This window comes from Rhinolophus sinicus, chromosome 9 (assembly GCF_057876585.1).
Source record: "Rhinolophus sinicus isolate RSI-liver-muscle chromosome 9, RSI-T2T, whole genome shotgun sequence".
Classification (NCBI taxonomy): domain Eukaryota; kingdom Metazoa; phylum Chordata; class Mammalia; order Chiroptera; family Rhinolophidae; genus Rhinolophus; species Rhinolophus sinicus.
This window is the reverse complement of record NC_142509.1, coordinates 21,506,824-21,533,467: the sequence shown is the minus strand read 5'-3', so window position 1 is coordinate 21,533,467 and position 26,644 is coordinate 21,506,824. Positions and strand designations below refer to the sequence as shown.

The window sequence follows — 26,644 nt, the reverse complement described above, 5'->3', positions numbered from 1 at the left end:
ATAATGAAACAGGTTCACCGAAGGGAATGCCCCATCGTCTAACCACCAGTTGCAACTGAGCACATCATTCTCCAAAGCAAAACAGGTTTTTGAGCAAGACAGGATCTTGAACAGGAAGACAGGAAAGAGGCCCAGGAAGGGTGATGACGATCAGGCAAGGCCAAGCTGGGGATGTACCTGTTCTGGCTTTCTGCACCATCTTAAGGAGCTAGAGTCCCCCCAGATATTCAGGAAGATTCTTTGCTGACATGGTGTATGCATCCCCACCTAGACACTCGGAGCAGACCCCCATTGCCGCCATTGGCCATCGAGTCAACTGTACAGTCTGGTGGTGAGCACTGCCCAGCCCTTAGCCGGGCTTGGGCCCTGACTCCTGGAGGTCCCACAGGAGGAAGAAGGATGGGTGGGGTGGGGTCATCCCCTCCAGCAAGCGGGGCAGCAGGCACTAACCTCATGAGCCCCGTGATGTGAGCCTGACTCAGAGCTGGGTGTGCTCACCTGGGAGCCTGAATTTGGAATCCTTGAATTGTCCTGGCCCCTTCTCTCCTGTCCTCATGCCTGCCTGGACTGCCCTGGGGGACTTGTCATGGGCCTCTGTGTTTTCTAGATTAGCCCCTACTTTCTTCTCTGCTAGCCTGGAACTGCCCACCTTGTCTCCAGCCTCCTTGAGGGACTGGCTTCCTGGCTGGGGTTGGACATCTGGACTTTAGCGTGTAACTTTGGCCTGGTTCGTCCCTTCCTACAGGTAAGGGACATGGGCTGAGCAGAACCAATAACACAAGGGAAAGGGAGCCCCTGGCTCAGGGACGCCTCTGCTTCCTGTTCTGTGCTAGACCATCTCTGGTGAGAGCAGGAATAAAGGAAGGGCCAGGTGGCAGGGTTGGAAGGATACTGGGCTTCAAGTGACCTGGCCCTGGTTTGCCTGCTTTTCTCTCTTGCTATGCGGCCTTGGACAAGCCCTTCAGTGTCTTGGCCGAATGTCAACCCCATCTGGTTTTCTTTCTAGCCCAGGATGGAGGCGTGCTGGAGGCTCCAGACCCGGCCGACACCAGCACCATCTTCCTGGGCTCTGAGCTCCATGTGGAATTTTCTATGATTGGTAGCTTCCATCAGCCAATCATACGCGGACACTTGTGTCACCAGCCCCAGCCAGGATCTGGCAGTGGCGCCTATGCACTACAGCCTCATCAGGCATCATGGCTACTGGACCTAGGGAAGGGGCAGGTTAGGATGGGACTATTCAAAGGGTGGTGTCTCTGGGAAGGGTGGGACAGGGGCTGAGAACCTTTCCAGGGCCAGAAGGGAAAGATGCCCAGTTGGTGGCCTCTGGGAGATGTTGGGTGGTCCTCTTCAGGTCAGGGAGCAAGATCTCTTTACTGGCCTTTTGGCCTCTGGAGCCCCTCGTGAAGTGGGGATAGTGTCAGAATCTTCCCAGCACTGTTGTGTAGATTGAATGGGGCAAAGCTTAGCTCAGTGCCTGACATGCAGAATTCTCAATAAATGATGGTGTGTGGTGGTGTGGAAGCAGGGCTGGGACTGGACCCCATTTCAGGATTGTTCTCTGGGTTCTGCCAACCTCCTGGCCTGAGCCTTTCCGGTGTCTGGTGCATGGCCAGGACGCCGGTTCCCACTTCCTGCCCCGAGGTATCCCCAAGAAACTGAAGCTCTCCTTCCAAGGCTTCTGTGTTATCAATACTCCTGATGATGTGAGTGTCCTAAGTGTCTGGGTCCCCTCACCCCTCACTTTCCAAAGATTGCTCAGCCTAGATCTCCTAGGTCCCCACCACAGGTTTATGTGCACTGCCAACTACTGGTCTCGGAGCCAAAGTCCCCATCTGATGCTGGCCCCAAGAAGGCCTGTTCCTTCCACAGGGACACAACCAGGCGAGCCACATTTACCAAAGGTGTATTGTATGCCCTGTCCTGTAACCAGCATTCGATGTACATAACTTCTCTTAATTGCCTGGGAGGTGAGGAAACTGAGGCTTAAAGTGGCTCAGATTAACTTGCAAAAGAGCTTGGCCCTCCTGTAATAGTTCCCCATGGCCGCTTGATCAACACAAGTGTCTTGGCCTAGATTGGGCAGTGTGAAGTATGTTATGAATAGACTTTTGGCCCCTCTGGGCTTTGACCAGCCTCTGCCCCTCATACCAGGACATCTCCTGGCTCACTGATGCTGATGACAGGGCCTCTGCTCATGGTGGTGTTGACATCCCCCTGGCATAGGTTTCTTCATCTTCCATCACTCACTGCTGCTGACTCAGGGCCCAGAGCCTCGTGGCACGTCTAGCTACAGGTCTGGACAGTGGGGTCTAAGGAGCCCGCGGCACCTACCAGTTTTCCAATAAAGAGATGTTCACCAATGACTTCAGCGCTCATGATTTTCCTGAGGCAGGGAAATGAGGCCCCCAGAACAGGGGAGAGTGTTGGGCTTCCTGCGAGGTGATGCCCTTAGACATGAGCAGAGCCTGTGTCTGCCACATGTGGGCTTGGGCAGGAGCGGTGAGGTGATGGGCAAACCTGTGGCCTGCCTGGGCTCAGGGTGCTTCTCTGTTCTTTAATGTTTGCTCAACAACCCAGCAGCACCCTACGGCAGAGGTTGGGCCTTTTCTGGGTGCCTGATGTCTGGGCCCACTTGGAGGTCCACTTTGTACATTCTTTTGCTGTGGGCCAATGCATGGTATGCTAGAGCTGCTCACAGGGGCCAGAGCCAATTGTTAACATCTCAGGAGTTTCATGAATTGCTGGTTAAACACAGCCATTATTAAAAGTTAAACAATATAAAAAAATAAACAATGTAAACTTAGATTTAAATACATTATATAAGAAAACAAAGATAGGAATAAGTTCTCATCACAAGAAAAAAAATGTAATTCTGTGTGATGATGGATGTTAACTAGACTTATGGTGGTGATCATTTTGACTGGGCTTTCTGATACACTGTTCCCTCCAATATATACAAATATCAAATCATTGCTATATACCTGAAATTAGTATGATGTACATATCAGTTATATCTCAAAAAACAATTAAGCCAAAAAAAAAAAAAAAAAAAAAAGCCCCACAGGTAGTAAATATTCAAAATGTATTTATTTTATTTATTTTTTTAAATTGGGGAACAGTGTGTTTTTCCAGGACCCATCAGCTCCATGTCAAGTCATTGTTTTTCAATCTAGTTGTGGGGGGTGCACCTCAGCTCCAAGTCAAGTTGTTGTTGTTTTTTTTCCAATCTGGTTGTGGAGGGTGCAGCTCACTGGCCCATGTGGGAATTGAACCGGAGACCTTGGTGTTACGAGCGCTGTGCTCTAACACTGAGCAAACTGGCCACCCCATCAAAATGTATTGCTTCCTAATTATTTTACTAGATTGAACTGTTATCTATACTTTTGAGGTTATTTACATCTCTTGTATTTATTTGGTGGACATGCCTTCTTGTAGTGTACACACTGCTTCTCAACTCCGTGTACCATGAGTTTACTTGGGTAGCTTGACGTAAGCCATGATGGGAATATTTACACCACGGAGATCAACAAATCGGGTCTCCCTGCCCTGGGAGCCAGTGGTTAAACATTTACCAGCGCACCACTGTTCTGGCTCTCCTGCTAACCCGGGAGATGGGTCAGTAGCACTATTCCCCTTTCCAGACCCACATTCTAAGGATCAGAGAGGCCAAGTGACCTGGCAAAGGCCTCACAGCCTATAGGGTCACAGGTAAGATGCAGCCCTGGTCTGCTCTATCCTTTCCCAATACAGGGAAAAGAGAAGGTCGCCTGGGCTACAGCCCCTGCTTGTCCAGAGCCCTTGCTCCAGGTTTCCTCCCACCCCTGGCTGCTACCCTAGCACCTGATACTTGGGCTCAGACCCTTCTCTCTCCTCCCTGGCTGCTCCCTCTTGCTCCTGTAGCTTCTGTCTCCAAGGCTTTGCTATCACATCTCCTATCTGTCCCTTCCAGGCCTGGATGAGGGCAGCAGCCTCGGGCTTGCCCCCTTCCAAGCTTTTCTATCTGGCTAACCATTTCTTCGAATATTCAGAACCAAGTCCGGACTCCTGTGGTGGCTCTGAGAGCCTTGCGTGACCTGGACAACCCCGTCCTTGTCCCCCACCGCCAATTTTATTTCAGCCATGCCATCCTTTTTGGTTTCTTGGATTTAGCATTTCTCTTGACTGGGCTTTCTCATACGCTGTTCCCACCAATTGGGGCACTTCCTTTCAGCCTCGCCCCTACTCCTTCCTGCTGGCACACCCACCCTCCTCCACTACATAACACCCTTTCTCAGTTCACCCCTTTAAGGAAGCCTCGGGCCCCTTAGGGGCTGGCTTGGGAGTCTTTTCTGGGGTCCCTCCAAACCAAACCTTCCTTCATTGCCTGGGAAGATGCAGCACACCCCTGCTGAGATTGGGGGAGAGCAGTATTTTCCCACCCTCAGCCTTTGTCCTAGAGCATGCTGGGAGGTGCGTCCCTCGGTGGCCAACTTCATGCAATGCTCATCATCGCCATAAGGAGGCAGCACCTCCCAACGTGCTTCTGTTGGCTGTTTCAAATTTCCTCTAGGGTTATTTACAACAGTGTCTGTTAGAGTGTGCCAGGTCCTATGCTAAGTGCTTCCTCTGATGTATCTCATTTACTCTTTACAACCGCATCATGGTTAGGCCCCTGTTTCCTGGAGTTGGCGTCACTGGCGCAGTTCACATAGCCCCCTCCACACCCTTCAACTTTCCCCTCCCACCCTCCTCTCCAGCCCTCTGCTCCCTAACCCAGTACTGATTCCATGCCTACTGCCTTCCTGCCCATAGCTCTCTACACAGTCAGGGGCAGAGCTGACTTACAGGCTGTGTGACCATGGGCAAATTACCTAACCTCTCTGAACCGGTTTCCTCACTGTACAGACTTGCCCTCCAGTTTAGCTATGGGGATCCACTGGGCTGACACACTGAAGCTGCTGTGAGGATGACAGGAGAAATGGCTCACAGAATATTTAGCCATGGGACTCACAGAGAGAACTCCACAAACATTGGGTATTGTTAATGTAGCAAGAGACATTACTCAAGGGTGAACGACTAAATTGTTTCATCACTGACTAACCCGGATATAAAGTATGCCAATTACATAGTTTAGGGATTCCACAACTGAGAATTTATTGACAGGAAATAATTGGGTGATTATTAGATGTGTATCTAAGGGTGATCGTCATGGTCTTATTTGTACGAACTGAAATCTTGGGAACTCCTGAAGTGCCCAATGCAAAAAGGAACTTTCTTCTAAACTGATCATGCTGATGGCTGAATCTCCCCAGGTGCCTCCTCTATTCTGACAGCTGCCGGGACCCAGTCTGAACACCTCAATCTTGCATTCAGAACCTCCAGGCCTCGGCAGGCTCATGGCAGGCTCATCTCTCACCATGCCACATCCCTGCACCTACAGTCATGCCTCCGCTGACCCCATTCCCTGGGTATACAGGGAATGTGCCTTCTGTGGCTTTGCTCAGGTCACGCCATCTGCCAGGAATGCCCTCTCCATCCTCATTTCCCTCTGTTCCCAGCCTTGAAGGCACAGCTGTAAGGGTGCCTGCTCCATGAGCCCCTTTCAGCATCCTCTCTCAGACGGAATCATCTTGCTGTACAGCACCCTACATAATCATGGGGTCTATGGGGTCCTCCTTCCCCATAGGCAAGAGTTAGGAAATGACACCCACAGAGAACATGAGTGGAGCTCTTATTATGTATGTGCCAGGTACTTTGATAAGCATTGTGTTGTGTCACCTGCATAAGAGGCTGTGATAATGCCACCAATTAGCATCCTTAAAAAGATTGAGTCCTCTATGCTGTAAGCCTTCCATCAGCGTTGACTCTTACTATGATTAAATCCTGTGTGAGGGAAGAGGACTGAGGAGCCTTCTCTAAAATCAGGAGACATTGCAGGCAGGTAGCGGGCACAGGTAGGGGCATATGGAAGTACGTGGCCTAGGCCCAGCTCAGCTGTGCTCTGGCTCACCTGTGGGCTCCAGGTAGGCTTGTTCCTTCCCCAGCCTCCTCTGGGCCTATTTAAGGAGGCTTGTGGGGGGTGGGCACTGTTCCTTTTCATTATGGCCACCCCCAGGGAGCTTCTGAGGGTTGCCCTGATCTTGCTGTTTGGTAAGGTCTGGGAAATGGGGTTCCCTTTAGAGCAGGGGTAGTAGACGGGGGTCCTCCTCCTGCCTTCCCTGCCCCTGAGCTAAGCATCCGTCCACCAGCCGTGCACCTGGTGAGTCCTCTGGAGGACAACTTGTCCCACCGCACCTGGCCTAGGCTGTTACAGGAGCCAGACTTGGAATCCTGGGGATACAGGGAGGAGGGGGCTCCCATCCTGATGGCCTGTGAGCCACTCTGCCAGTGACCTCCAACACTCAGCCCCATCTCCCAATGCCCCCTTCCCCAGAGCCCCTGGCTGTGTCCCCCACTGAGTGCAGAGGACACCAGGACGCTGGGTCACCCGTTCTTCGCCGCAGACCTTTACCCTGTGTCTGGGGAGCCTGTTAGCCCATCCCAGGCTGAGCAGGACCCTCCGGGGAGTCCAGGACAGTCCTGCTTCTTGAAGCTTGGGCTCCCCAGCCAGGCCACCTTGGGGGCAGGACCCCACCCTCACCCTGCCCCCCTGGCCTCTAGGGCAGAGACTGGCATGTAGTAGATGCTCAGCAAATACTCAACAGATGCCTTAAATTTTTTCTCCTTTTTAAAATTGCTCTGTCCTAGGCTCTCTGGGTTGAGACAGTCCCTCAGAGAGGCAGTGTGGCAAGGTGGTCAGGACCGCAAAGTGTAAAAAGAATGAGCTGGGAGCCATGTAGGAGTGAGTCTGCTTACTCACAGGCCAGTTGTTCACACAGAGAAGAACTAACCCGACTAGTAGAGAGAAGATTAAGGTAAACTCAGCTTTCGTTTAATACCATTTGGTATCATCTGAATCTTGCCATATAACAACTCCAACCCTTAAATATTTCTGGAACAGCCTTTCCTGGAGAGTTTCAATCTGAATTCTACATCTGGTAGCTGCACATAACCATGGGCATATGGTAGCAGGACTTCGGGCCTCGGTTTCCACATCTGTAATATGGGCAGCCATGTGGTTCACAAAGGGTGTGTGGAACACCCCTCAGTGGTGCCTGCAATGGAACTCAGTGCTGGTCAAGCTTATTCGAGCAATTTCCCTTCAGTCTTCCCTCTCCAACTACCTCCTGCTGGGGAACTTACCCAGGGCTTGTCCTCCAGTCTGACTATGGGGACCCCCTGGATGCCCTTGACCTGTGGCATCTCTTTCTCTGCAGCCACCCAGCCCAGGCTGCTCCTCGGACAGGAGGCAAACACCTCTGCTGCAGCCAGCCCATCATGGACCTCGTCTGGCCCTTGGAAGGACCCCTCCAAGGAGCCTTCCTGGTACTGTATGGTGAGTCTTGGGCTAGTGTGTATGGGTGGGGGATGGAGTGTGGATCACTGAGGATTGCCCAAGGATTAGGGGAGAATGTGGGCCACGAGCACCATCCTTCTTCTGGCCTCAGTCTTCCACCCCTGGGTGGGACAGGTGTGTACCCATTTGGTAGATGAGGCCAGGGTAAGAGAACTGAAGTTCAACCATCTCTCTGAGCCTCCATCATCCTATCTGTAAAATGCGTATAGCAAACATTCCTAGCCCTTCAGGAATAAATGGAATTATGGCTGTGACCTACCAGGCATGCAGTAGAAGCTTGTTAGGGTGTGGCCATGACTATGTACGAGGAACAACCCTCTCCCCTCTCTTGTCTCAGATGCTTTGCCACCTCCCTGTGAGGAAGACTTGTGGCTTACCCTAGAAGCCTGCAATCAGCCAGTGTTACACTGGGCCATGAAACTCTGCGTGGATGAGTGTGTAGGCTCCCAGAGCCAATACCTGAACTGCTTCCAAAGGAAGTACACCCTCGTCTTCAACTAGGGGTCTGTGGGTTTGCGGGTGGAAAGGGAGGAAGGGCAGAGAGCTCATTCCTACCGTGGGGTCTCACTTAGCTGAGCTACTGGTATAATCACTTGGAGAGGTCTGTCTTGTTGCCCTTGGTGGTTAATGACCCAGCATTTTTTGTGTCTGGTTTGAATTTACCTGGGTCTGAACCTGTCCACCTGGGCTGTCTTTCCCAGCCAGGGTGGCTGCCGTAGCCTTAGAGTCTTGTCACTCATAGCTGACTTTGAAACTTCTGCCCTTTGCTCAGGCAGAACACATCTGTCCCCAAATTATAGTAATGGGGCAGATATTCTTTAACGTGGTTTTAAGGAGCAAGAAGGTCCCATCGTGTGAGCCTCTCCATGGCTTCCCAGGAATCTCGTTCTGGCCACTCTCCAAGCTGATGAGTCCTTCTGTCACCCTTGACTGTCCCCCTCTCAATGGGCCCCAGGTCTGGCCCTTGGTCCTGGCAGGATAGTGAGATGCTGCAGTTCAGCGTGGAGGCCTCATGTCTGATGATGTGGAAGAGGATGAGATAAGGGCGATATCCTAGGCCCAGATGGAGGTGTGGGGATTCTCTTCCTGTTACTCTGCTTCCCCTTCCAGGACTACTTTGGGCAGAGTTGAGGGTCAGCCAAGGAACGGGGTACTGGATCCTCCCATAGAGTTTCCAGATTTAGCAAATAAAAATACAAGATTTCTGCTTAAATTTGAATTTCAGATAAACAATGACTTTTTTAGTATAAATATGTCCCAAATATTGCATGAGACATATTTATACTAAATTTTAAAGAGTTAACTGGGTGTCCTATACTTTTACCTGGCAATCCTGACACCCGGGAATGGCAGTGGGATAAGGGATTGAGTGCTGAGACCTAGAACCCACAGCCCTGGATCTGGCTTGAGCTCTGACCAAAAGACGAGGCCCTCACGGTCTCACATTTCTATGTGTACAATTAAATCTGGGATCAGGGGTGGCCCAAGGATCCCCAAGGGGGTTGGGAAGGCCAGAGAGCTCTTGATAGATGTGATTACGTGTGCGTGTGTGTGTGTGTGTGTGTGTGTGTGTATAACCTGGGTACCATGGCCTCTGATTCTCTGGATGCTAAAAGCCTAGGGCTATGGAGTTTGTCCTTTATTTGCAGTAAGATACTGTCATCACGGGAACTACAATGTACAAAAGACAGCTTACACCGCTTGGAGATTGTCCCAAAATGTTGCTAGAATTTCCTAAATCCGTACATCTCTTTCTAAGAGCCACACTTTTAAGAGCTGTTCTCAATGTTACTTGTTACTTCATCTATAGAACAGAAAATGAAAATCCTGAAACTCAGAGAATCACTAATACTTAGGCATATGTTAAGGTCGTGTTTTATAAAACACGGTTATATGTGCCATTATAGGACCTGTTTCCCCCCCACTTACTATCAAGTACATGTCTCTGCATAGGATGAGACATACATCTTTGTGTTCTCCTATGAAAGTGAACAGCTACATAGAATCCAAGTGTTTGGCCAAATTGTAACTTAACTGGTGCCATATTGTGGAAACTACACAAGGGTTCCAATCTGTGCCTGTTCTAAACCAGGGAGGCAGTGAGGAAATAAATACTTGTGCGTAAGGGAAAATCAGGAGAATTTTTCCTTCCTCAGAGCTGTTTGCCTCCCGCTGGAGGAGCAGCCTGGGCTGGGTGGCTGCAGAGAAAGAGGTGCCACAGAAGCGGTGCCACAGGTCAAGGGCCTATAATGGGCTGGGGCTGTGACAGTCACAGGTTGACCTGGCTTCCTCCCTGCAGTGCCCATTTGGTGGGGGATAAATGAGGCATAACATAGTTCAACATGGATGGCTGTGTCGAGGACCATGGTTGCCCAGGAGGGGCCTTCTCACCCAGGGCTGGTGTTCTTCCTTCCAGGTATGTCATCTGCTGGATGAGCGTCTGGAAATCCTGTTTTTGGTCCTCATACATGTAAGCACTCCCGGTTTCAAGCTGTGGGACACTGGGCAAACCCCTTCCCTTTTTGGGCCTTGGGCCCCTATTTCTGAAATGAAAGCATTGGCCATCATGATGCGTGGGCCCTGGGTTCTGGAATTTGGGCACTAGGGAGAGGCGAAAGGCCTCAGCTGGGTCTGTACCAGGATGTTGCACCCACATCATGGGAACTCTTTATCCTGGAAGTGTAGGTAGCCTCTCCTGGGTACAGGTAAACCAGGGAAAGGAAGGTGCAGAGAGGCCAACCAACTTCCTGCTTCCACATGGCTAATATGGCCATGCTGCGATTGGGGTTTGGGGCAGGCCCTCTCCCCCAGGCAGACTGTTGTCCCCCTACCTTCCTGATTGGGCATGTCTTTCTGTCTGGACCATCAGCAGCTGGCAGCTTGCAGATGATAAGTGGAAAAGCTTAGTGTGTGACTGCTGTGACTTTGGCTGTTCCCACCCAAAGAAAGGGCAGCTTCATGGTAAGGTGGGGTGGGGCCAGGTCATGTGGGCCACTGGGGACCTTTGGCTCTGTGGGTCGATAGATGTCATTGAATTGACCTGGGCACGGGCTGTGTGCTGAGGGCCACCCCCCAGCAAGATGGTGAGTTGGGGGGTGGGGTGAGGCCACGAAGAGATCATGGCTTGGGTGGGGTCAGCTGTGGGCTGGCCAGTGACCTGCAGTTGTGTCTTCTGTCCTGTAGGTGATTTGAGGAGAAAGTTCACTCTCCTTGGTGCCAGGTTTTAGGATGATAAGCTCATAACTTATTCTCCTTACCCCCTTTACCAAGAAGAAATAACAAGCAAATACCAGGGGTGCCAAAAAAATGTGGACACATGGTTTGTATTCATCTTTTGTTATCGGTATAGATCGAATATTACAATTTTAATACAGTTTTTTTCCTTTATTAAAGTGTGTGTACATTTTTTTGGCACCCTCTGTATATAACCATCCTAGACACTTCAGATACTTCAAAAAGATAAAATCCTACAACCCAGATCTTTGTTAACTAACATCTTAGGGACATCATATCCAGGGGGCTTTTGATATATATATATATATATATATATATATATATATATATATATATATATATATATATATGTATATGTATATAATGGTGCAGTTTTTGTAATATTTTATAATATACTTGTGTAATACTTTGCAAACAATCCTGAAGGTCTCTTTTACATTTATTTATTTATTTAAGATTTTATTGGGGAAAGGGGAACAGGACTTTATTGGTGAACAGTGTGTACTTCCAGGATTTCTTTCCAAGTCAAGTTGTTGTCCCTTCAGTCTTAGCTGTGGAGGGTACAGCTCAGCTCCAGGCCCAGTTGCCGTTGTTAGTTGCAAGGGATGGAGCCCACTATCCCTTGCGGGAGTCGAGGAGTTGAACTGGCAACCTTGTGGCTGAGAGCCCACTGGCCCATGTGGGAATCGAACCAGAAGCCTTTGGCATTAGGAGCATGGAGCTCCAACCACCTGAGCCACCGGGCCGGCCCTCTTTTACATTTATGATGCTGTAATAATAATAATCCATGGAATGGAAGTGCTGGAATGGAACTAGTACCGTGCAAATGGATATTTGTGTTGTTCAGTTATTTTCTCTTAAACCTTGCTAGGTGACACCTGGCTACCTCCTGCCCCCATTTAGCAGATAAACACAAGCCTGCTTAGGGGAGTAAACCAGCTCTGGGCCTCTGCCAGGGGCTGGATGGGGAGGAAGATTCCAAGGCAATCAGCTTCCCCTCCAGAGTTCCTGGGGGAAGAGGACACATATAGGGTGGTCGTGAGGCTGCTGAAGGTCAAGAAGCTTCATGGTTTAAAGATAGCTGCGGGCTGGAAGGCAGCCTAGGCCCTAAAAGGACTGGTCCCTCCTCCACCATCCAGATTTATAGACGTTTGTTCTTGCTCCTGTCCCATCCCCAGCCACACCCAGCTTCCTCTTGGCTGCCTGGGGACCACGCTCAGGGGGCTGGCCCTGGCCGACTTGGACATCCAGGAGATGAGGCCAGTGGCTGGGGCAATGGAGACACCTTCTGAGGAGGACATTGATAAGACCTCCTAGTCTAACATCAAGGAAAGCTGGGGTGCGGTGGGCCCTCAAAAAGACAACTAAATAACCCTTTTATACACGTAGAATCAAGTTTTCTATTTCTCTAGTGCTCTGGCCTTGCCTTAGCTCTCACGTGTTGGTACGATGTGTTGGGGAACAAACCTGACCTCTTAACTTAATGATGTGAAAGTGAATTCTCTGGGGAGGCCACTGTGGCAGTGGGTTCCTGGTGATGGTGGTGGTGGTGGTGGTGGTGCGGGCAGGATCTGTTGCGTAATTAGCACCAGCGGGATGTTGGTTTATTCTCTGCCCGTGGGTTGCCCTGGCCTGGGGTCTGCACAGTAAGTGGCCGAGACCATCAAATTGGTTTCCTAGCATTTCTGAGCTGTGCGAACTGAAACTTAACTTTCCTTTATACACAGTGGGGAGCCTGCAGGGCTTGATTTTCCTCTCCTTATGCTGCTTGCTGACAACTGCTGGAGTAGGGAGCCTCATCGGCCATGGCTACAAGATGGAGGCTCTCTCCCTCCCCGTACTTCCTCCTGGACACTCAGAACTGGAACTAAGCATCTGGCCCTTGAGTAGATCGGAGACCTGGAGGCTGGGAGCTTGGCAGGCTGCTTCCCCCCAAATCTGGATGTGGAGTGGGAGCTGGGCATCAGGGGATGCTGAAGGGTACTTTTTTGGTTTTTAGCTCCAGCCCTGGCCTAGGCTCCTTGTACTTCCATGCCTCCTGCTAGCAAGTTCCCCTCTGCTCAAAGTGGGGTGTATGAACGGCAATAGAAGTGCTCGGACAAATGCTGGTGTCCAACAGCACTGCTCACAGCAGCCTCAGACCCCAGGGTGCAAAGGGTCCCCCCTTGTCATCCTCCAGCCCTGCTACAGTGTGGGGGCCCTTCCCTCAGCGAGCAAGGTGAGACCCCCCTGTTTTTCCCCCCTGCACCACCAACACTGAGTCAATGTCTCCCGAAGAACCCACGGCATCCTTGGCCCAAATTGCAGGGCTTTCCACCTCTTCCAAGAGAGTGAGTCCATCTCCCTTTCCTTGCCTCTCCCTCATGCCTCGTTTGCAGGGTGGCCAGATAAAATACAGGATGCCCAGTTAAATTTTAATTTCAGATAAACACCAAATACATTTTCAGTATGTTCCCAATACTACTTTTTTCTAAATTTGATAACACTCCCTTCTTTTTCTCCTTCCTCACACCACAGCTCAGAGAGTTGGCAGTCTTGTCCTGCGCTGCCAAGTTGCTACAGTAACATGAATTAGTGGTCAGAGGGGACAAGCAGAGGTGATGGCAGCTTTAGCTCCAGCCCTATTTTTGCCGCTCACCGGCTGAAGGAAACAAGGCCAGTACCTTTTGGGAGCTGTTTCCCACCTATAAAATGGAGGTACGATCCTGTGCCTGTAAGTGCAGACAGAAAGTACAAACTGCTGCCCAGCATTTACTTGCTTAGACTTGGAGTTAGACCTTCTCTCTGCCCATGGGTGGGCTCACTCCAGCAGGCCTGGCCCGCAGCTCTTCCCAAGGACCCTCTCGTGGAACCAGTCACACCTCTGGCTCCCACCCACCCACATTCTCTCTGTAATTCAGCGCCTCCTGGTGAGAGTTGTGTTGGGACCTGGGGTTCAAGCCAGCATCTCTGTGTCCCTGACTCGCAGCAAGAGCATCCTGGAGCCCTGGCATCTCCCCCAGTTACACAGAGTTGAGGTGGGTGTCAAGGGGCCATGTTTCCCAGAGGCCATGCAAGCAGTGGACAGGATGCTGGGCTGCAAAGCACAAGCCCCGCCCTGCTCTTCTGAGTTTCCTTGGACAAGTGGCTTAAGCATTGTGGGTCTCCATTGCTCCAGCTGTCCAATGGGAAGACCATCTCCTCTGCCTAAAAACTGGGATTGGAGAGGGTGACATCCAGGACACTTCTGGAAGATCTAGGACAAACAAGTTATTCCTTCTCTGGTTTGTAAAAGTAGGGCCGTAGGGAGGCCATATTATGGGGCAATTAAAAGCAATGTCTTTGGAGTACAGAAAAAATAATAATAAAAAACCCTTGGGTTTTGGGTCTGCTACTTAAGAGCTGTGTAACATTGGGTGAGTGACTTCACCTCTCTGAGCCTTCATTTCCTTATCCATATGATGGCCACGATAAATGGCCTTGGAGGAGGCATGAGAATGAAATGAGCTAAAGTCATAAATCACTTGGCACCATGTGTGGTACATAGAGAGCACTCAATGAATGATAGCTGTGATTTTTATTTTTTTTAAATTATTATCGCCAGGCAGGAGCTAGAATCAGATGTGACTTCCTTTACTTCCAGGAAGATTCCTGTAATTGCTTCAAACTTCAGCTATGAGTTCCAAGAAAAGGGGACGAGGGTGAGAGTGATGGGTGGGGGAAGCTGTGCGCCCTGAGTCAGAGCCTTATGTAAGCATCTCCTACCTAGGGGTCAGCACTGCCAGAAATCTGGGGACTGATTGAGTCTTCAGGAGAGTCCACCATCCCCTCCCTGGCTCTGTTCCTGTCCAAGGTGCTGAAATATGCCCAGGCTCTTTCTTATCCTGCATGCCCGTGAATCACCTGCTCCCTACCTCCATTTAATTTCACAAGAATACACTGAGCACCTACTATATAAGGGGTAGAAGTATTAATAAAAAGAATTTAAATACAGCTCTAACTCAAGTTGCTCGTAGCTCATAGGGAGGGGATTCAAGCACACACAAATGCCTTAAGAGAAGTGAGGGCAAAGGCTAGGGGATTTACTTTCCTATTTCTTGGGTTTCGGTGACATCCACTTCTTGCTTTTACCCTTGCTTTTTCCTCTTCTGCAACCTTGGTATCCTCCAAGGCTGTGCCTTTCATACCTTTCCTGATTTGACCATATTATACGACTGTTCTCCAAGGCAGCTCTTTCTCTACTCACTAATGTCAGAGAGGAGAACTAACAGTTTCGGGGGCAGGGGAGAGGGTAGGATATACAGAGATCAAGCAGAGGGTCAGGGGTCTCTGAGAAGTGAGGGAGCTGCCTAGACAGGGGTGAGCTCCTCGTCGTATTTCTGCATGCCCTCGTCTGGGAGCAACACCTCCACTGTGAAGCTGACTTTCTTGGCATGGACAAAGCTGTAGGTGTTGTCGAAGCGCAGGACATCTGAGGGGACAGAAGGACAAAGGGGTAGTTGGGCCTGGCTTTACACTCCCTGTGTTCCTGCCCCAGCCATGGGGGAGGACGTGCTGTTTTTCCCACCTGCTGTTTGCCAAGCTGGGCCAAGTTTCCACCACTCCTGTTCCTTTCCCCATAGGAACCACCACCTCTGAGCGGGGCTTGTAAACAGACACTGACCTCCTCCTGGCATGTTTCCAGACTGGCTTTAGTTGCACAAACTAGCAATGAGAACAATGGCCACTGCATCCCTTTGTTTCCACACCTGGACACTCGCATAATGGGGGGGGGGCAACGGGGTGCAGTTGGGAACATTAGAGGCCTCCCAGCCCCCTTAGGTGACGTGGGGTGCTGGGCCAGGCCTCCTTGTGCCTTCTGCCTCCTCAAAGGCACCCTGAGAGGCAGGGGTTGTAGCCTCTGCTTCACAGGTAAGCAAACCAAGAGTCCACATTGGTAAGACTTTTGCCGAGGGTTACACAGCTACCACAAGGCCGAGGTGGGACCCTGCTACCACACTCAGCTGTGTGACTTTGGATAAGCTGATTTACTTCTCACAGCCCCAGTTTCCTTCTGGGGAGAGTTGCACCTGCTTTATTGTCCCTTGCCTATGTTCTGTGACCCAAGGACTCTCAACTCCTTCAGGGCCTGTGGGTCGCTGGTTCTTGGCGCACAGTAGGTGCTCATGAGTGTGGACCAAATGAGTGTGGACTGTGAGAATGAATGGCGCTAACCTAGGCTGTGTGTCCCTGGGGGGGGCACTGCCCCTCTGTTTTTTCCTCTAAACCACGGACGGATGACTTCAGGCTTCTGGAACTGAGGCCCAGCTGGGGCAGACTTACAGACACCAGCTTCTGAGCAGGTGAGGGACCCATCCTCAGGCACCATGTGGGCATTGTAGCGCTGGCTGGACAGCACCTCCGTCATCTCCCCTGCTCGCTGCCGCTCCCCCATCTTGGTCTTCAGGAAAACCCCGAAGCCGATGTCGGCCCCATCTGATGCAAACTGCCACCTGTGTGGGGGTGGGGGGAAGGGGACAGGTTATTGCTCTAGGGGCCCCTGAGGGGCTAGGCCCCAGCCAGGGGTGGGTCGGTGACCTGTCCCTACCTGAGGACACAGCCTGGGAACAGGATCTCGTACTCCACCTGGTGAGAGGAGCCGCGGCTGATCTGCACTGAGTGCTCGTACTGCGTCTTCACCTGGTCCCGCACGTACATGGACTTGGGGATCTCCCCACCGTAGTTGATCTGTGGACACAGGACGGGATGGGCTTGCTCCCCTTCTCTGGCTATTGCGTTGTTCATGCGATTTCATGCTGTTGCTCCTGCCTGAGACACTTGCACCATCTCCTGGAAGTGTCCTGCTCATCCTGTTCCCCCCATCCCCTGACTCTCCGGTCTGGGTCCGGGCCTCCTTTGGGAGCTTCCTTTTGCAGCTCACCCCTCTGGTTCAAAACTCAGCAGAGCTGCTGAGGGCTCCACGAGGGCAGGGCTGTGACTGTTTAGTTCAACCCCGGGCTAACAGGGGTCTCTCCACAGACATTTGTGGAATGAATGAATGGGTGAGAAAGAAACTCAGATCTACTCCCCTCCCTTTCCCTGTATTGGGGCTCTTGTACCTTAGTTAAACATTTGGGGTTCCCATCTGGGTCTGTCATGGTCCCCCCAAAATGGGCAGGCAGTTCCTCAGGACTGATGAGTTTCAGCAAACCTTCTTTCCAGTTGTCTGGGGACAGAGGGGTTGAAGGAAAGTTATTGGGCATGGAGAGGACACATCACCCCCCGTTCCCACCAGGAGGATGTGAGCTTGGGGAGAAACCATACCGGAGCTAGGCTGCCAGGGCCGATTTCCTGGCCTCCCAGGACTTGGGCTTCAGAAAATATTTTATAGCATTGTGTTGCTATGGAAATACGTTTCCTTCTGGCTGATGGGTTTGCACATTTTTAACGGTTTCCCAGTCATTAGTACTGAAGATGAGAGTTATCTAATTGTCTCAAGGAGACTTTAAAGCACAATTAGGTCAAGGACCTTGTTACGGGCTACACGGTGTTTACAAGGTGTGACAATTAAGTTTGCAAACCTTGTTGCAATGATACTGCTAACCTTTTTATATATCAGAGGGATTATTCATTGTGAATTTGTACCAACTAGACAAACAGCTAACCAAGTTTACTATTTGGAAGTACTGAAAAGTCTGCGTGAAAAAGATAGACGACCTGAACTTTCCCCCAACAATTCATGGCTGTTGCATCACGACAATGCACCAGTTCACCAGGCACTGTCTGTGAGGGAGTTTTTAGCCAGTAAACAAATAACTGTATTGGAACAACCTCCCTACTCACCTGATCTGGTCCCCAATGACTTCTTTCTTTACCCGAAGATAAAGGCAATATTGAAAGGAAGACATTTTGATGACATTCAGGACATCAAGGGTAATACGACGACAGCTCTGATGGTCATTCCAGAAAAAGAGTTCCAAAACTGCTTTGAAGGGTGCACTAGGCACTGGCATCAAGTGCATAGCTTCCCAAGGGGAGTACTTCGAAGGTGACTGTGGTGATATTCAGCAATGAGGTATGTAGCACTTTTTCTAGGATGAGTTCGCAAACTTAATTGTCTGACCTCGACCGCGTAAGTGGCATATCCAAGTCAGACATCTTGGTGGGGGGCAGACAGCCTTGGGTCTTTGAAAGGACACCCCCTGCAGTTGCTAATCACCACAAACATAATGCCCATCACTGTTCTTTGTGCCCTATGCAACGCTCTAAGAGTTCTGCGTCCTGGGGTGTCTCTATGGCCCCACCCCTATGATCAACCCAGGCTATCTCCCCCCCACCCCACTATGGTCATGGGAGATTCTTTACCATCAGTGGGATGAGGGTGAAGATCACAGTGCCTGGCACACCGAGGCCAAATGCAGAGCCCTGTGTGCCACCAAATAGGGCAGAAGCCTAGACTTGGTCCTGGAATGTGGTAATTACTCATACTGCTCCAATATTTGGGGGGGGGGCTACCTTGTGATCCACCCAGGTCCCTACCCCAGCAGAATTTAGCAGAGCCAGAGACTAAGGAAGGGAGAGAAATCATGGATTTGTAAGATTCCTCCCCAGCCCCCAGATCCTCAGATCTCCTGATTTGATGATCGGACCATTCTGCTTGCGAGAAGTTATCCTCCAAGCTCAGGGTAATTGGCTTGAGTTTAAGAACTATTTCTCTATTTCTTTCTCTTTCCTTATCATTTAAAACTATAGCAATATTTTCTACTTATAAAAGTAATACATGTTATTATAAAAACTTAGGAAATACAGAAAAATACAAAAATAGACTTAAAAACCATCTGATTTCTTGGCATCCACAAATCAACATTTTATTGTAATCGCTTCTAGAAATATATTTTTGCTTTTACAAAAATAAGATCATATTATTCACGCCTCTTTATAATCTACTTTTTAAAAAGTTACTGACATTCCCCATGACATCAAATCATTTTTCATGGTTGCCCAGTAATTCACGAAATGGACACGTTAGTGTTCAGTCCCTTCTTGTTGAGCCTCCCTTCTCTGAACCATGTCTCCATATCCTGCTCTTCTTCCTCATCCTCCTCATCCCAAATAGCCTTTAGAAGTACTGAGGTCATGAGTGTTGAAAGGAAAGTGAGGCCCACAACTCAGAGGCTGACTAGCAACCAAACTGCAACCAATAAGGAGGAAGGTGTAGAAAAGCCTTAGTCACCAAGGACAGGGAATAAGGCAGCGGTACCTGGATAGACTCTATAGTGTAAGACCCATCTCACTTTTGAGAGGGAGGAGCCTTTGATTCTAGGTGACATGTGGATCTCTGGATGGGGTGATGGACCAACCTCACTCCAAAGCTCATGCCCAGAGGTCAAGGGAGGGAAGTGGAACTACTTACTTCCCAGCACTATAATTTTTCTACGAGTGTCCTCACTCAGGAATGGCTTCATGAGGTTGTAGCCCACAGGGAAGAGTTTGGTGGCTGGAGAGATATAAACAAAGATGATGGGGAGAAAATAATTCCATTGGGCCATTCTCTCTTTAATAGTCATAGCCAACAATATGGAGGAATCATGAATTACCTTGGCAAATTCCAATGCCCTCCACCTGACAAATCATTCGATTAACTGGTCACTGGTCAACCAACAAACAAGCAGCCAACTAACCAACCATCCAATCAATCATCCAATCTATCAACCAACCAATCAACCAGCCAACAAATAGCCAATCAATTCATCTTCTAATCAGCGCACAAATAAGCCTACCAATCATTCAGCCAACCTATCAAATAGTCAAACAACCAATCAACACATCAGCCGATCAGCAAACCAATCAGCCAGTTAGACAGTCTGCTAACTGCCAAACCAACTGCTTCCTCCAAGCAACGAACCATTCAAACGATCAACAGCCAAATATCCAAGATTAAGCCAAATAACAAACCAGCCAGCCAATGAACCAATCAGCCAACTAGCCACTCACCCACCCACCCAATCAAAATGCCAACTACTCACTCACTCAATCAAACAAGCCAACAACTATCCAACCATTCAACTATCTAACCAACCACCACCAGTCAGTCAACTAGCCAGCTAACCAACTGGCTGGACAACTAGACAACCAACTAAACAACTAATCAACCAGCCAACCATCAAACACCCACCCACCCAAACAACAACCATCCAAATACCCAATGAGCACCCACATGGCTCCAGGCCTGTGAGGGATACAACAAAAGTGGAGAATCAGAGACCCTGGCTTCAAGGAGTAGACAACCCAGAAAGGGAAATAGGATGAACACACACAAGACAACTGGTGGTCCCCAGAAGGCAGCAGACAGAAAAGGCTAGTCTGGGATGTACCAGCCACCAGTGCCAGAGATAGTTTGGGGAGGGAGAGATCAATCTGGCAGGAGACGTGAGGGGGCATTCATGGAAGAGCTGGGGTTGGAGATGCCTCCTCTTGTAGTAAGGCCAACCATAGAAGTTACCATTCATGGAGCACTTACTCTGTTCCAGGCACTCTAAGTGATTTGCATGCAGCCACCAAACAATCTGCCTCCCACTACCCAGGGAAGAAGGCACAATTATCATCCCCAGGGAACAGATGAGGAAACAGAGGCACAGGGAAGTGAAGTCACTTGCTACACACCTTTCACAATGAGCATGGACTTCAGGGTCTCTGGATAATTCTCTTCAAGGAGGCCAAAGAACTGTGGAACCAAGAAATATCCCATTAGGGCCCACTCCGCATCTTCTCCTACCCCCATCGCCTTTGCAGTCTCCTTTTTGCAGGGTTCAGAGGGCTGTGGAGTGTTTCCCCTCCTTCCATCACCTCCAGTGGCACCAAGAGGAGACCTTCTCACCTCAGACTATTGTAACAACACCCTAATAATAATTACATAATAATTAGTTTTAGAGTAGACATTATAGTAATAATAATGACTACTGTTTATTAAATGTTCACTATTTGCCGAGCTCTGTGCATACAGTTTACCTATCAACTCAATGAAGTATCTCTATATCCCTTTGAAGTACGAACTATTGGTACTCCCCATAACTTGCTCAAATCACAGACTTAGGGATGACCCTGTGAAGGGTTTGGTGGAAGCTGGCCCCTATGGTCTCAATACAGATTGTCCCTGGGGTCTAGGAAACATATCATCTTTGGCTCCTGAGTCACAGTGACCTTTTACTTTTACTAAATCTTGTCTGTGAGGAAGCAGCCAGGTCACAGCATGCCGAGCTGGTCATTAAAGCAAGGAGGGGGTGCCTGGAGCTTTCTCCTTACCTCCTGGTACAGTTCCACCAGAGGTTTCCAGAAGTGCTTCAACCCCAGGCCCTCACAGTCAAATATCATCACAATGGTTTCAATCTTCCTGCCCAGCTGTGAGCATGAGAGCAAGAATCAGTCCCAAGGTTCAGGTGCAGGCTCAGAACTTGGGCCATGGTGACCCTAGCACATGACCCCTCAGGGTTTCTCCAAGAAAGAGTGGACAAAACAGTGAAGACATTAACCCACCTGTCCATCCACCATCCATCCATCATCCATTATCCATTTATCATCCATCCATTTGTCTGTCCATTTGTCCATCCATCCATCCATCCATCCATCCATCCATCCATCCATCCATCCATCTTTCCATTAATTGACCCATCCCTTCACCTATCCATCCATTCACACTGCCATAAATTCATTCATTCCTCCCTCCCTCCATTTGTTCAACTGTTATTTATTAAGCACCTATTTTGTACCAGATACTGACAGTATAACATATAATGTTCAATACTTTGTACTTCTTGTCCTCAAAGAGTGCTCGTACACAGTCTGGCTGGGGAGACTGACAAGCAACCAGGTCACCACAGTCCTGAATAACTGCTAGGATGGGACAACATGTGAGCTGTGGGAATACATGTTTACTCAGACCAGGGCCACAGAGAAGATGACATCTAAATTTGAAACCTGAAGCATAAAGAGGAGATGGATGGGAGGCATGTGTGTGCGTTGGGAGTATAGTTATCCAGACAGAAGGGCTAGCAGGTCAAAGACTACATGGGAATAAGGATAACTAGCATCATTGAGAAATACGTTAGGCCCTGTGTGCTAGGCCATATTCTTGCATTATCTCTTAATCTTTGCAACCATTATTTATTACCCCTGTTTTGTAGGTGAAGAAACAGGCTCATGGAGGCAAGGTGACTCTCCAAGTCTGCACAGCTGGGAAGTGGCAGAGCTGGTATTTGATCCCAGAGCCCTCTGACCGTGACAGTAGAGAGAACAGGTGCTCTGGCAAGCTCCCCTGCCCCCAGCCACGCCCCCACTCATCCTGGGCCTCACCCGCTCCGTCTGCAGGTCACACTCCTGCAGGATGCGCTCGCAGTCCCTCATCTTGGTCTTGAGCAGGTCCTGCTTGGTAACTGAAAAGAGCAGGCCCTTGGGGTCAAGAGGCCCGATGATGTCATACCACACGGGGCAGCCGTCACGGTCATAACCGCACAGGCCCCCAGGCATGTACTTCTGGATCACCTAGGCATGGAAAGATACATGGAACTTGGCATGATGCTCCTCCTTGGAGAGCCCCCAGACCGGGCTGACCAGGGCGGCCTGAGCCTAACGCACCAGGTAAAGCCCTGTCTCTCCTGTGGAGGGCGGCACTATTGTCCAGGTGAGAAAGCTGAGGGGCCTGCAGGGGAGGACTTTGTTCACAGCAGGTATGTGTGTACACAGTAAAGCCAGGCCTGCCCGAGACCTCTGGGCTCCTTAGTTCTTCCCCCAACCTCTCCCATGTCCGTTTCCATGGAGAGGAGTTGGGCTTAGTGATGGAAAATATGGATTCTGAAGGTCAACAGACCTGGTTCAAATACAAACACTACTGCTTCCCTGCTGTGCATCCTTGAACAAGTGACACCACCTCTCTGAGCCCCATCCCATCTCTTCTGTGAAATGCTTTGGAAAATTCCTCCCTTACAGGACTGTTGTGGAAAGTCCCCAAGACCATGTTGGCAAAGCACAGCTCCTGGCTAGAGCCTATGCTCCACCAATGAAGCTATGACCATTCCTTTACTAGGACGCCAGTGATGGGACTGTCCTCCGTAGTGTCTTGGTGGGCTAAGTTTCCTTCCCACCCAGGAAAGATGATTTGAGCAAGGCCCTAGAGATGAGGGCGCAGAAACACACTCTCACTGTGGTGGTATAGATCCCGGGTTCAGGGGACAGACAGGTCTGAGCTCAGGGGGCTTTGGGGCTGTGGAACTTTGCGTAAACTTTGATGGGCCTCAGTGTCCTCATCTATACAATAGGGACAATAATACCCACCTTACAGGGTTGTGATGATTAAATAAGCTCATGAAGTTAAAGTCAACCCAGGTCTGGACCTCATAAGCCCCCAGAAACTACTCAAAATTTTTACAGGAGAGGTACCTGCAGGCCTGGGGGTTCCTCAGGCCTCTCAGGCTGACTGGTCCCCAGTAACCCAGAGGCTGCTTGGGGGGTATGTCTGGAAGACTGGGTTGTGTGTGTGTGTGTGTGGGGGCTGTTGGCTCACCTCTGGGGGCTGCCAGTCAAGGATGTGGTCAATGTCCATGGTTTTCCGGAACTCCATGTACTGAAAAGGAGATGAGTCGTAAGGCCCCACTGGGCTCCCAGCACCCCTGAGGAGGGGGTGGAGCAGGGGTTCAAGGCATGGATTGCTCCCACAAAGTCCCTCCCCAAATCTCAGGGGGGATGTGTCTCACCTTGCGGAGCATGGCTTCCGATTTCTGTAGGTCAAAATTCCGAGCTGTGGGAAGATGGAAAGAAGGTGGGAGGTAGGCAAGAGGCTGCCTTGCAGTTTCCTCGTCCTGGTCCTGGGCAGTGGGAGCTATGGAGGGCACTGGGAGCCTGGGTGGGACCTCTTTCCTGCCCCCTCCCCTCTCCTGGACCTGGATGTGTGGAACAAGATGGTATGATTGGATCCCGAGAGCCATGAGTAGACCTGGAACAGGTGGGACCAGTCCCCTCTCACTGTTCCCTCACCCTGAGCTCTCCCACCTCAGCCCTCACCTCGGAGCCAACGCAGAAGGAAATAATCATCAGGGTTGGGCAGGGCGGGCAGCACATCCTGGATATTTTCTCGAAACTGGGAAGAGAGATGCTGGTTAAAGTGGTTTTCACACTGAGCCTTGATCCTTAGACTTAGTGATTGTTTTCCTCCTCCATCCTTCCCTTCCGCAGGCCTCTGGCCCAAGATGATGGAAGGATGGGTGGGCAGATGAATAGGAGGAGACATAGCTCATTGGATGGGTAGGTGAATGGAAGGAACGTTAGATGGGTGAGTAAATGGATAGAAAGAATGGATGGATGAGTGGGTGGGTGAATGGGAAAAAAAGAAGGAGAAATCAATGAATGGGTGGATGGAGAGGAGAGATGGGTGGGTGAATAGAAGGAAGGAGAGATTTGTGGGTGAATGGATAGAAGGAGGAATAGATAGATGTGTGGGTGGGGATGGGAGGATAAATGGAAGAAAGTATAAATGGGTGGGTGGGTAAGTGGATTGGAGGATGGGTGTATTGTATTTCCCCCTTATCTGTGGGGATATGCTCCAAGACCCCCAGTGGATGCTTGAAACCATGCATGCTGAACCCTATATATGAGCTCTGACAATTAAGTTCATAAACTCATCCTAGAAAAAGTGCTACATACTTCATCACTGAATATTACTATGGTTACCTTCGAAGTACTCCCCTTGGGAAGCTATACACTGATGCCAGAGCCTAGTTCACCCTTGAAAGCAAATTTGGAACTTTCTGGAATGACCATCAGAGCCGTCATCATATTACCCTTGATGTCCTGAATGGCATCAAAACGTCTTCCTTTCAATATTTCCTTTATCTTTGGGTAAAGAAAGAAGTCATTGGGGGCCAGATCAGGTGAGGAGAGAGGGTGTTCCAATACAGTTATTTGTTTACTGGTTAAAAACTCCCTCACAGACAGTGCCGGGTGAGCTGGTGCATTGTCGTGATGCAAGAGCCATGAATTGTTGGCGAAAAGTTTAGGTCGTCTAACTTTTTCACGCAGCCTTTTCAGCACTTCCAAATAGTAAACTTGGTTAACTGCTTGTCCAGTTGGTACAAATTCATAATGAATAATCCCTCTGATAGCAAAAATGGTTAACAACATTGTTATAACAAGTTCGAAAACTTAATTGTCAGACCTCGTATACCAAGTTTTTTTTCCTATACATACATACCTATGATAAAGTTTATTTATGATTTAGACACAAGAAGAGATTAACAATAATAATAGAACAATTATAATATACTGTACCAAAATAGAACAATTATAATATACTGTAACAAAAGTTACGCGATTGTGGTCTCGCTCTTTCTCTCTGATAACCGATCTGATAGCCGATACAATACTGAGTGACTAACGGGCAGACAGCTTCTACAGTGTGGATACACTGGACAAAGGGATAATTCATGTCCTGGACAGGACAGAGTGGGAAGGCGAGGATTTCATTATGCCACTCAGAATGGCATGCAATTTAACATTTACAAATTGTGTATTTCTGGAATTTTTCATTTTATATTTTCAGACTGCAGTTGATGTGCATTTTGTATTTTCAGACTGTAGTTGAAGCCTCAAAAGTAAAGCTGAGGATAAGGGGGCGACTACTGTACTGTAGTCTAAGTTTTTTTTTTTTTTTTTTAATGTGTCAGCCCACCAAGGCTTCTACCTGTTTTTCATCCCATTTTCTACAAAAACATGGTTAAGGACCATGGGTCCTCTTCCCCATTGACTGTGAAGATGGTACATCCTGCCCTGTCTCTCTGGCTCTTACAGACAAGTCGTTTTTCAGGGTCCTGGCGAAGAAGAGGGAACAGTCAGAGGGCAGACCATTAGCATCCTTAAGCTCTCTCCTAAGGGGCCTGGGGGGTTGGCAGCTGCCAAATAAAACTCTCTGAATCTGACTTCTGAATGAGAAGAAGTCAGGCTTGATCTGGAACCCACGCTATTGATTGTTCCCTCAACCCCTTCTGGGACAGGGCTGATGACACTGGGCACTGTGAGACCTGACCTTGGGGGAGGTGACAGCAAAGAGACAATGTCAAGGACACTATGAAACAACAGAGTGGGGCAGGGTTGCAGCCACCACCACCCCCTCTGCCCCTCAGCCCTTTTCCCTGGAGCTCCAGGGGAAGGGGCTCTCACCTTGGCCAGGGTCTCTGCCTGCTTGGGGCTCAGGTCTCCAACTCGGCCACTCATGATGCTGGGTGAGGCTGGAGGAGTGGGGACTACTGCAGGCAGAGGCCCAGCCTGGTCTGTGGCCCTGACTCAACCGGGTCTTTTGCCCCCACTCCTGGGTGTGGCTCTAGGACCTCCTCCTTGGCCAACCGTTGAATTGCACATTACATAATTGGGATTAAGTGAGGTCCTGTGTTTGGCTCTGGGGCAGGTCCGAGGGGTAGGCTGCTATGGGAGGGCGTGCTGGGTGGAGGACGCTGGGAGGAAATGAAGCTCGCCTTCCGTGGTGTGGGAGCCCAGGCTGAGTGCTTACAGAACTCCCATCAGTGTTCCCAGGCCTCCAGAGGTCACTGGCCCAGAGAAGAGGGGGATTTCAAGGGGAGTGAGGACTGCTCCCTGCAGGCACCCCGTCTCTCCCAGCTTCAGTTTCCCCATCTCACTAATGAAGGGATTCTATATCTAGGGTCCCACCCAGCTCTGACAGATAGGGATCAGGGACTCAGTCTAATAAACAACAGTTCATTCACTTTGTCTGGGTGGGAGGCTCATATTCTTTTTCTTTTTTTTTTTAGACAGGTGCTCTGTTAAACATGAAAGACATTGGTTTAAATTTTTTTTTTTTTTTTTTTGGGGAATATTGGGGAACAGCGTGTGTGTTTTCCAGGACCCATCAGTTCCATGGCAAGTTGTTGTTTTTCAATCTAGTTGTGGAGGGCACAGCTCACTGGCCCATGTGGGAATCGAACCGGCGACCTTGGTGTTATGAGCACTGAGCTC

General features: G+C 49.7%; 1 protein-coding gene and 1 long non-coding RNA gene across 2 annotated transcripts; one reads left to right on the top strand and one right to left on the bottom strand.

Annotated features, from left to right (window-relative positions):
* The first annotated feature begins 7,295 nt into the window (after window positions 1-7,295).
* LOC109453401 (uncharacterized) lies at window positions 7,296-12,538 on the top strand. The gene is made up of 3 exons (XR_002138282.3): window positions 7,296-7,417; window positions 9,855-9,908; window positions 12,400-12,538. It is a non-coding gene; the product is annotated as an uncharacterized LOC109453401 (long non-coding RNA).
* Window positions 12,539-14,213: 1,675 nt separating this feature from the next.
* On the bottom strand, window positions 14,214-26,005 carry LOC109453400 (SEC14-like protein 3). The gene is made up of 12 exons (XM_019743067.3): window positions 25,835-26,005; window positions 23,684-23,759; window positions 23,377-23,420; window positions 23,187-23,246; window positions 21,980-22,168; window positions 20,933-21,028; window positions 20,294-20,354; window positions 19,044-19,127; window positions 16,750-16,856; window positions 16,239-16,378; window positions 15,974-16,143; window positions 14,214-15,122 (listed from the first exon to the last, which is right to left on the bottom strand). Exons 1-12 carry the CDS (start codon window positions 25,886-25,888, stop codon window positions 15,001-15,003), a joined length of 1,203 nt encoding a protein of 400 aa, XP_019598626.2. The 5' UTR covers window positions 25,889-26,005; the 3' UTR covers window positions 14,214-15,000.
* Between the last annotated feature and the right edge of the window lie 639 nt (window positions 26,006-26,644).

Excerpts from the sequence above, each read along its gene's own strand:
- LOC109453400 (XM_019743067.3), bottom strand. The coding sequence starts at position 25,888 with ATGAGTGGCCGAGTTGGAGACCTGAGCCCCAAGCAGGCAGAGACCCTG. Across the intron at positions 21,029-21,979 it reads GTGACCTGCAGACGGAGCGG|CTGGGCAGGAAGATTGAAAC; the intron begins GTGAGGCCCAGG and ends TCATGCTCACAG. Across the intron at positions 16,144-16,238 it reads TTCCCAGGCTGTGTCCTCAG|GTGGCAGTTTGCATCAGATG; the intron begins GTAGGGACAGGT and ends ACCCCCACACAG.